Below are 9714 nucleotides of genomic sequence, written 5' to 3'. Positions count from 1 at the left end.
AAAAAGAGTAATTTTATTATATTTTGAAGAAAACAATAACTAATATTAATTATTAATTGGTTGAATTAATAAAGTTTTACTTTTATAAATAAAGTAATTTTTATTATACTTAATTTATTGCTAATTACTGTGAGAATTGATATTAATTTACAAATTAATTAAAAATGTACGAGCACAAGCAAATTAAAGAATAAATAAATATATATTGCTATTGATTTCATTATATGCATGTAATGTTTCATGTAAGCTGCATTCAGCAGTAAATACCTGCTTAAATCATGCCATTAAGAATGTCTCTTGCAATTACTAATCAACAAAATGCTCCATATATAATAATAATAATAACAATTAAGGAGCCAGAGTCACAGTCACAGTCATAGAATAAGATATTAAAAATAGAGAGGAGGAGAGATGGAGAAGCAGGGAAGATTTGCTATGGTTGGAATAGTAATGATTCTTGTGGTATTATGGAGGCAAGAAATGATGGCAACTGCAGATGATCAAAGTGACTGTTACATCGTCTGCTATACACACTGCATTAACAACGAGCTCATTCCAATGGCCTGCACCTACCAATGTTCTCATCAATGTGGCGTCCCAATTCACTGCGAAAGCTGCCTTCAACTTTCTCATGGTAAGATTTTATCATTACCAAAAAATGAAAATATAACTACGAAATTTTTTTATTTTCTTGTAGTGTATTAATGATCGCATTCAACTTGTTCTTTGGATGACAGGCAAAGTTGGCAGCTGCTTGCTTGAATGCTGATCAGTTATTCACCCTTTATGTTATGAAAAGCAAATGCATGCATGTTTATAGTACAATAAATAAAGGATCAAACGAATTATTCAGAGATGAAATTCTTCAGAATCAATAAAGAATCATGTGTTATACAAGTTTTAATAGTTTCCACTTTATTAGGGTTATGGGCCCTAATAAAGCTGAGATTTTAGCTGTCCCATAAAGGTTTATCAATCTCAGTTTTGGATTTCTAATTTCAACTCGATTTTTGAATCTGATTTAAGAATGGTATCTTGGCTCCCATCATCTGAGGACGATCCGTGGGATCATTTCAATTCAGTTTTTAATGAAAATTCATGTGTTTTAAGACTCTCATGGAAATTAAATTTGTTTATATTTGGAGAGAAGCAAACTCAGTAGGCCGCGACCATCAATGTTCTCAAACGTGTTAAAAAATTATTTTTCATAATTCATTCTTCTCGATTATTAAATAATAGTATTTTTATTTAATTAAAATATTAAATATTATTGTTAAAATTATTGTAAAATATAGTCTTAATTATACAAGTTGCATGATAAAAGAAAAAAAAAGTAAATAATTAAATACAAAACCTCCTCGGAAAAATTAAATATAAAACGGAGGAGCCACGCCGATGTTATTATTATAATCACTGTACTTACACAATTAGATATTTAATGTAATTTATATAGAAACCATTATGATTAAATAATTATTATATTATAAAAATTATTTTTTATGAAACTCTAATGTTCCATTTATTTTATAAAAAATATTTTTTATATTTTTTTTGATACTCAAAAAATTTAATAATTATTAAATTTATTATCATATGTTTTACATCTACCCCAGAAGGGTGATGATGGTGAGGTCTTATATCAATAAATAAAATAAAAAAATAAATATAAAATAAAAAGGAGCTAATATTTCACATGTAATTATGATATGTTTATAAATATATATTCTATTAACATAATGATTAAAGTGATTTTTTAATTAAATTTCTTATTACAGCCAACACCAAACAAATTAATCACGCAAATGAAATGCTTCAGAATAAGAGGAACTGAAAGTCATGCACGCATTTGTGTCTGTCCTATACTATTTCCCCTCAATTTTTGTTATAATAATATAATAGTTTAACAGCTTTCATATTTTCTTTTTAATTAATAATGGTTCCGTTATGTTTGACGAAAATATTTTCTAAAAAAATATTTTTTATATTTTTTAATATTTAATGTATTCAAAAATAAATTTTACTATAATAATATTTTTATATATTTTTTAAAATTAAAAATCAAACTAATATATTTTTTGATATTACGTGTGATAAATAATAATTTTTCCTATTTCTTACAACACTCAGTGAGAAGCCTCAAGCTTATAAGAGAATGGAACCGCGGGCTTTATGGTACAAGCAATTAAGGGAATGACATGTTGAGGTGGCAACGCCCTGTTGGTCTCGACGCTACAGTTAGATTCAAGAGATTCACTTTTGCAACAGCAGATCTTTACTTATGTGTGACTTGCAACGTAAGCACTTCTCGCGTGTTCGTATGCAACGTAACAACTCCTACCCATGTCTCGTGTCCTCCCTTAATTCACCAATCAAAAGCCCAACTGGAACTCCCAATTTCCTAAATTACCCTCAATTTCAACTGTTAAATTCCTTAAATACCCTCTCCCTCAACGGAATAGACTTCCCCTTCTCTTTGAAATCCCCCTCGGATAAGTTGCTGGATTCTTTTTTCTTCCCTCTTTTTCTCCGTCTCACATAATCTAGGGTTTGCAGAATTCTGCACTACTAGATCCAGGAGCCTGTGTAACCCTAAATTGAAGGAAAGTTAGGGTTTTAGGGGTCTCGATTTCTTCTCATTATCTCGAATTGTTGTTTGGTATATTCGAGAAATTGGAACATTTAGGGTTTTGCTGGTTTTAGTTAACCTCAATTTCTTTATTTGGCTTTTTGGTTTGTAAGGAAGGGTTTTGGGGCTTCTGATTACGTAAGGTTCCCATTACTTTGTAGTCTGTTTGGGGGCCTTTTCGGTTCGACAATTGACTCGGTGCTTCTACAATTGGTGTTTGTTATCTGATAAATTCTTTGGAGTTTTCAGGGTTTAGGGTTGTTTTGATCGGCTTTTAGTTGTGTCTTTTTTTTTTTGGGAGTGGAGGTTTCATTCTAGCTTTGGTTTTAATGGCGAAGTTGGGCGAAGAGGACGTTGAATATGAGAGCGACCCTGAGGAAAAGCGCATGCTGGGGATGAGAAGACGTGAAGCGGCAAGCGAAGATGAGGAAGGCGAAGGGGAAGACAAACCAAGAATGGATAGGAGCGTAATCCACTCTGAAGAATTGGAGGGCCAGGGTGGGGCTGAATACGAGAGCGATCCTGAGGAGGAAAAGCGCCTGCTGGGGATGAGAAGACGTGAAGCTGCAAGTGACGATGAAGAAGGCGAAGGGGAAGAGAAACCACAAATGGATCGGAGGGCCCATCACTCTGAAGAGTCTGATGGCCAGGGTGGGGCAGCAGAATACGATGATGATGTAGAGGAATTAGAAGGGGAGGATGAGGAAGAAGAGGTCTACGAAGATGAAGAGGAAGAAGCTTATGAGGATGAGCAAGAGGAAGATGAAATTGATGGATTTGAGGAAGGGAAAGAAAGGAATGAGGAGGGAGTAGGAGGTGATGGTGGAGTGCAGATTAAGGTGAAAGAAGTAGATGGGAGGAAGGTAGAGGAACTGGTAGACCCGAAAGCAGTGGAGAATCATATGGAGGAGGATGAGGATGAAGAGGGGAAAAAAGAGAATGAACCGTTTGCAGTGCCCACTGCTGGAGCTTTTTACATGCACGATGATCGGTTTAGGGACAATGCTGGTGGTCGACACAGGTACTATTGTAGTAGCATAAGTTTGTTTTCTGAAGAAGAAATTTATTGAAGAGATTTATGATTTTTTCCATACGCCTATATTTTACATTGTTGATTATCCATAGGTAGTTAGTTAGTTGTTAGTCCCCTGAAATGTATATAGCATTTGTGTTTTTCACATGCATGATTTGGCATGTTTGTAGAGCTTTTGGAGAAGTGTGGGCATTTTGCTGGGCTAGTTAGTATTAAGTTGCATCATTTCCCCTTTAACATTAACATTTGTCGATATTACTGTAAGACCTGATCCTATTTTCTATTTATCTCCAAATTATTTCCCCTTTTATGAGTAATTTGGAGGAATATTTTTTGTGATTATGGCATGTCTAAAACTTGCAAATATAAGTGTAAGACCTAATATCTATGCCATATTTATCACCAAGTTTCCCTGCTATGGCTTTGCATGATTATATTTAGAATTTACGGGAAAAGCAATTGTCATACAATCAGACATCACCGGCATGGCTTTTGTTTTTGAAGGAAGATATCATGCTATAGGTTAACCTACGGGTTTGTGATGCTTCTGTTCCAAATGAAATGTTGCTTGAATTTTAAAAACAGAAGTTTGAAGTGTTATTTCTGTGCTTGAACCCATCATCTAGTTTTCACCTTCAATTTTAGATCTTTTAGGATGTTGTTTTCCTGTTTTCTCAATATTTGAAAATCCTCCTTAAATTGCTACTATCCTGGAATTTTAAGCATTTTCATGATATATTAGTCCATGTGTGTCTAATTTAGTCCTTAAATAGTTCCATTGTGATATTAAGTTCCACTTTTTGTTCAAGGAGAAAATTTTTTTTTTTTTTTGGTTCAGCATTATTTTTTTAATGATTCTGGACAACTTCATTCTGCTGTTTGATTCTGAATGTGGCCAGATAAATTTCATATATACGTTGTTTGGAGAGCAATATTGTTACAGTTATATGCATGAGCCCAAATATATGCATTCATGTGGAAGGTTTCATTATTGAGGTTTTGGTACTGTATCAGGTGCATGTCTCTGTTTTTTCGTCTGTCTCCACTTTTTGTATGTGGAACTGAGACAGGATTATGGTTTTCTTGATCCCTTTGCATGTTTTTATTTATTTTTTATTTTTTTATTTGATGGTTTGAGATAAAATGTTATTGTGGTGGATACTTTTCTGTCTTGGTATGGGTAGAAGAAACTGGTGACAAAATTCTGTTAAAATATTGTTTACATGTAGGTGTTTTGCCACTGTTCCATCAGGTTGTTATTTTAATGTTGTGCTTTACTTTCCTTTTTCCCATGCTGCTAATATTTTCATCACTTTTGACTTGCTATCATATGCATTAAAAAATGGTTATTTTAAAATTATCATACTGGTTTTAGGAGAACATATGGTGGAAGGAAGTTGTGGGAGTCCAAGGATGACAAGAAATGGGGGCATGACAAGTTCGAGGAGATGAATTTGCAGGAAAGGCATTATGAACAGGTGAAAATTATATATCTTCTCCCTCTCATTTTACTTCTTTCTTCCTAAAGCTTTCATTTTAAAATAATATCAGGGTAGGAGGGGTTCTAAAGGTAATTTTCGAGGCCATGGTGGAAAAAATCGAGCTCCAGACCGTGGATATGCAAGAAGGAACAAATCTAATACATTCAGCAATGGTAACAATCAGAGCCAGGCACCTAAAGGTGTGAGAGGGAGGGGGCCTAGAAAGTATGAACCTACATGGAAGACCAGTAGCCAGGCACCTCCAGCACAAAACAAACAGCCCGAAAAGTCATTTGATAGAGCTTCACATACTGATTCTGGGAGAGTTTTTACTCCAACACCAAATACAGAATCTGATCAAGTGCCTCCTGCTAGAAAACATTCAAGCTTGAGTTCTGCTTCTCCTCCTTTTTATCCTTCTGGATCTTCAAATAAAGATATCCCTTTGACTCAGAAAAGGAATGTACAAGCTGGAAGTTCAAGCAGGAATATTCGTACTTCTGTTGTCAATGAAAGTTTCTCTATGCAGCAAGCCAGTGCATTGGTACGAGGGAAGAATATAGCTGATTCTGCTGGTATTGACAAGCTCTATGTTGATGATTCTGTTCCTTCAGCAGCTGGGAAGTCCTTGAGCACTGTGCAAATGTCACCTGGATCTTCATTGGTCAATAGCATGCAATCCTCTCAATCCAGAACTCAAGGAAGGGGTGTAGCTATTTCAAGTCAGATGACTTATCAATCAGCCCCTGTTCAAAGCCAAGTCAACCGAGTCTCATCTGCAACTCAGCCCAATTCTGTTCAGCAGAGTCCCGTTCAGAATCGTGTTCCACCTTCTGTTCTTGTCCCTGGTCAGCAGTTGGGACAACGTTCTGCCAGTGGATCTCAAGCTTCATCACCCCCAAAATCAGCATTGTCAATAAATTCTCATGACTCTGGAGACACAGAAACAACTTCAGAATCTAGTAAATCTAGAGGTGGATTGGTGGGAAAGGGCAAAGAAGGCATTCAAGGGAGTGGGAGAGGCTCTTTTCTCTATGGAGGGGCACAGGTTATGGGAGCCTCAGGGAATATGGGTGTTGGTCATGGTGATCCGAACTTCCCTGCAACTCCGGCTTTCTTGCCAGGTATTGGTTTTTGGACGACATTTTCTGCTATTAGGTGAAGCAGTGAATTCTAAAATATTGGGAAATCAAAGCTTCCACTTTTGTTGTCCATTCAGGCTATCTTCTTCCTTTTTTTCTTACTGTACATCATTGGAATATCTAAGACCTTGTTTTACAAATTGTTTAGATTTTTCCTTTAACAATTTTTGTTTTATGGTGTAGCAAAGAGATTTACCCTATCTTGCTATTTGTTATCTATATTTGTGTATTTAAGAAACCAAAGAATTTGTGCTTGTGCTTTTGGTCATTGCTTATCGTGAGTGATTGGCATGCAGTTATGCAATTTGGGGGCCAGCATCCTGGTGGTATTGGAGTTCCTGCTGTTGGCATGGCTTTTCCTGGATATGTTGCTCAACCGCAACTTGGTTTAGGAAATTCTGAAATGACATGGTATGATGTATATGCATTTTTTCTTTGAGCTAGTGCTCTATTCATTTACGGATTCTGTATTTATTTTCTCCGTTGGGCATAATCAGATTTGTTATAATTCATTTTTCAAAATTCCCTCTTTTTACTTCTTTCAAGTTGTAACTAATTGCAAGGAATCCAATTTGATAACAGCCTTGCTATTATCTAATACCTAGATAAGAATGATATGGTTGATTTGATTGTTAATAAAATTCTTTGTAGTATTTTTTTTCTTCAGTTGTTTCTTTTTCCTCTCTAAATGATAATAATAATGGTGGTGATGTTTATGATTTTTAGGCTACCAGTCCTGGCTGGTGCTGCTGGTGCTTTAGGGGCTACTTATTGTTCACCTTATATTGCTGTCGATGGGAACTATCACACTCGCCCATCTGGACAGACGTCTTCGGTGGGTTCTTCGAGGTTAGTAGCCTGCCACTTGTGTTGGTCATCTAGAACGTTCCAATCATCTTTTGCCTTTTGACTTTTTGCCTTTGGTTAATGGGAGATTCTATGGTGACTTTGTTTTTAACTAATTACTACTTTGGCAATAACTGCCATAGATGATCAAAATAAAACTATATCCTATGGCTATGAGCACAAAGTAAAAAACCAAATTATAATAAGGTCAAAGTAACTGTCAAAAAGCACCATGGATAATTGGTGCATCTTCTGTTTGATGATGTTGCTTGAATTGTATGGTCACTGGTATTTTTACTATTTGCCTCATAAATTTGATTTTTGACCTATCATATCATTATACTTTTTTCTCTTTGTGCTCTATTACCCAAATAACTCAATAAGCATCTTTACTTTAATTTTCATGACTTCTTGTGATATACTAATTTTCTATTTTACCCTGAAAGTTGCTTGTGTGTCCTGGACCCAATTGATGCTTTATCAACATATTAATGGTTTGACTTTTTCGGTGCAGCAAAGAGAATGATAGACCTTCTCAGAGACCTGGTGAGACACAAGCTTACTTTTTATGCCTTTGTACTTCAATCTTGTTGAAATTAGTTTGCAACATAGTTATTATATTCTGGTAGGGAAACTAATTCATCCTCTTTTGCAGAACTTGTTAATGATGAGTTTGGGCAAAGACAAAAGCCTCGCAGGCAAGTGGAATTTTATATGCTCTTGCCAAAGGATTTTGCTCCTTTTTATTTTTGTCTCTGTGATTCCCTAAACCTTTTGCCATTTTTTCCCCTTTTTATAGATACTCAGAGATGGATTTTAAGCAGCCAAGTACAAGTACTTAGATAAGGACCATATTTGAATAAGCAGATAAAGGTTAAGTTCAGCTCAATCCGCTTTTATATTGTAGGAAGGCTTCAGGATCCTTAGTTGTGTTGTTGTGGTCTTGCAGGCCCTTGATCAGGTCATTTGTGTTCTCCCACTTTCTTTCTGGAGTGCTTTGGGCCGCAATATGCTCCAGCATATTTTAGGTAACCGCATTTTGGCCTCTTGACCACTGTGAGGGAATCTTCTTGCCGTTTTCTTTAAAATTTTATTTATTTACAAGGATCAAGTTCCTTGAGAAATTTGATATGCGTCAATTTAATTGTTTACATTTTAATGGTTATGAGAAGCTGTAAACTTAATAATACCCTTTTTATCATTAGTTTTGATCAAGATCATGATTTACCCTTTCAACCTGCTAGTTTAGTTGTACTTCCTCATTCCTCTGTCATCTAAGTCCCCTTCACTTGTTTAAATTTTGCAGTTATATGTAACAAACACCTGCTCATGCTGCAGTCAATTTGAGAACGAAATTGCGGCTTGAGGGGTGGTAGTTTCATGTTTAAATGTGAGGTATAAACATTAGAGAAAAATCCATTGGAGGTGTTTGTTTTTTAAGGAGAGTTGGACAAACTGATAACGTACTCATGCTTTTGTTGTTTTCAGGTTTTCTTGTGGTTTGGTTTTTTAGTGAAGCTTGAAGAAATGTACATGGGCTTCTCCAAAAACTATATACTTCAAAAAAAAAAATCGAGAGCGAGAACTATTGTGCAGAAGTTGTTTGGTCGGTGACGTGAGTTTTCTATTTATTATAAGTAGATGGTGTTTTGAGTTTTGTATCCAACTTTTTGATGACCTTTAACTTTGTGGTCGAGTCTGGTTTCAAGATTACCTTTCAATGTGGGGATTTTATTTAGATGAGGACTGCCTACTTGCTTAAATACTGCAGAGTAGAGAATTTATTTGTTCAAGTGGACTTGTAGTTTGTTGACAGATGCTTTATAAGGCTATGATTATATGCTACTCCTGTTCATGTTATGCTAAAATTGAGGCAATAAATTTTCTGTGCCGTATTTATATAAGTAGTCTATTCAGGTTATGAAAATTTTTAATACCTAAAAAGCCCTTGTTAGCTCGCCGGAGTTTCTAATTGGTTGCAACCTACCTATAGCCATGAACCCAACAGAGTTTCATATTAGTCTTGCAAATGAAAATATAAATGATAAATCGATTGGTGGACAACTCTTCTTCCTCTTCTTTTTCATTTGTAACCGTAGCCGCTCAGACCTATGCCTCCCCCTTGCAGCAGCCGCTCGCCTCCCTCTCTTTATTCTTCTTCTTCTTCTACAACTGGAGCGGTCTACTCGCATCTATCCTCCATCGTAGGATTAGTTACAATATTCGATGCCTCCTCCCTCATCTTCTGCTGTTCTTCATGGTTGTCGATGTTGCTTCTTCAATCTACTCACTACAATCGATTGCTCCTTCAGTCTCCTCACAACAACTAGCAACTTTCATGGCTAATGGTACCAATTAAAAGCAAATTAGCAACTTATTTCATCGTCTAGTTTGTTCTTGTTTGTGTTCCTTGGGTTTATTATCACGTATTGATAACTTGACAGATTGTTACTCTTTTTGCGATTTATGAATTGAGAAGTTAAGAATTTTGTGTATTTAGATTTGGGATGAGAATCCAGCTGTTCAAATTTGTTTGATAAATTGTGTGATTTGTGCTTTTGTATGGTTTCTATTGAAATTTAGTTT

The 9714-nt window shown here is 35.5% G+C and overlaps 1 protein-coding gene across 3 annotated transcripts; it reads left to right on the top strand.

The window, feature by feature from the left end:
- Positions 1 to 2471: 2471 nt before the first annotated feature.
- On the top strand, positions 2472 to 8996 carry LOC110613040 (protein MLN51 homolog). Of its 3 annotated transcripts, none has more exons than XM_021753955.2 (11): positions 2472 to 3647; positions 5035 to 5137; positions 5211 to 6264; positions 6579 to 6693; positions 7009 to 7131; positions 7643 to 7674; positions 7784 to 7826; positions 7928 to 8001; positions 8078 to 8156; positions 8467 to 8523; positions 8617 to 8996. In XM_021753955.2, the coding sequence occupies exons 1-8, from the start codon at positions 2956 to 2958 to the stop codon at positions 7968 to 7970; spliced, it is 2205 nt and encodes a 734-aa protein (XP_021609647.1). In that variant the 5' UTR covers positions 2472 to 2955; the 3' UTR covers positions 7971 to 8001; positions 8078 to 8156; positions 8467 to 8523; positions 8617 to 8996. The 3 variants fall into 3 exon arrangements, with proteins under 3 accessions (XP_021609647.1, XP_021609645.1, XP_021609648.1); XM_021753953.2 differs by having other exon boundaries at positions 8435 to 8523; XM_021753956.2 differs by lacking the exon at positions 8467 to 8523.
- The last annotated feature ends 718 nt before the right edge of the window (positions 8997 to 9714 follow it).

The sequence above is a fragment of the Manihot esculenta genome, chromosome 4 (assembly GCF_001659605.2).
Source record: "Manihot esculenta cultivar AM560-2 chromosome 4, M.esculenta_v8, whole genome shotgun sequence".
In the NCBI taxonomy this organism is placed as follows: domain Eukaryota; kingdom Viridiplantae; phylum Streptophyta; class Magnoliopsida; order Malpighiales; family Euphorbiaceae; genus Manihot; species Manihot esculenta.
This window is presented reverse-complemented; position numbering and strand designations above follow the sequence as displayed.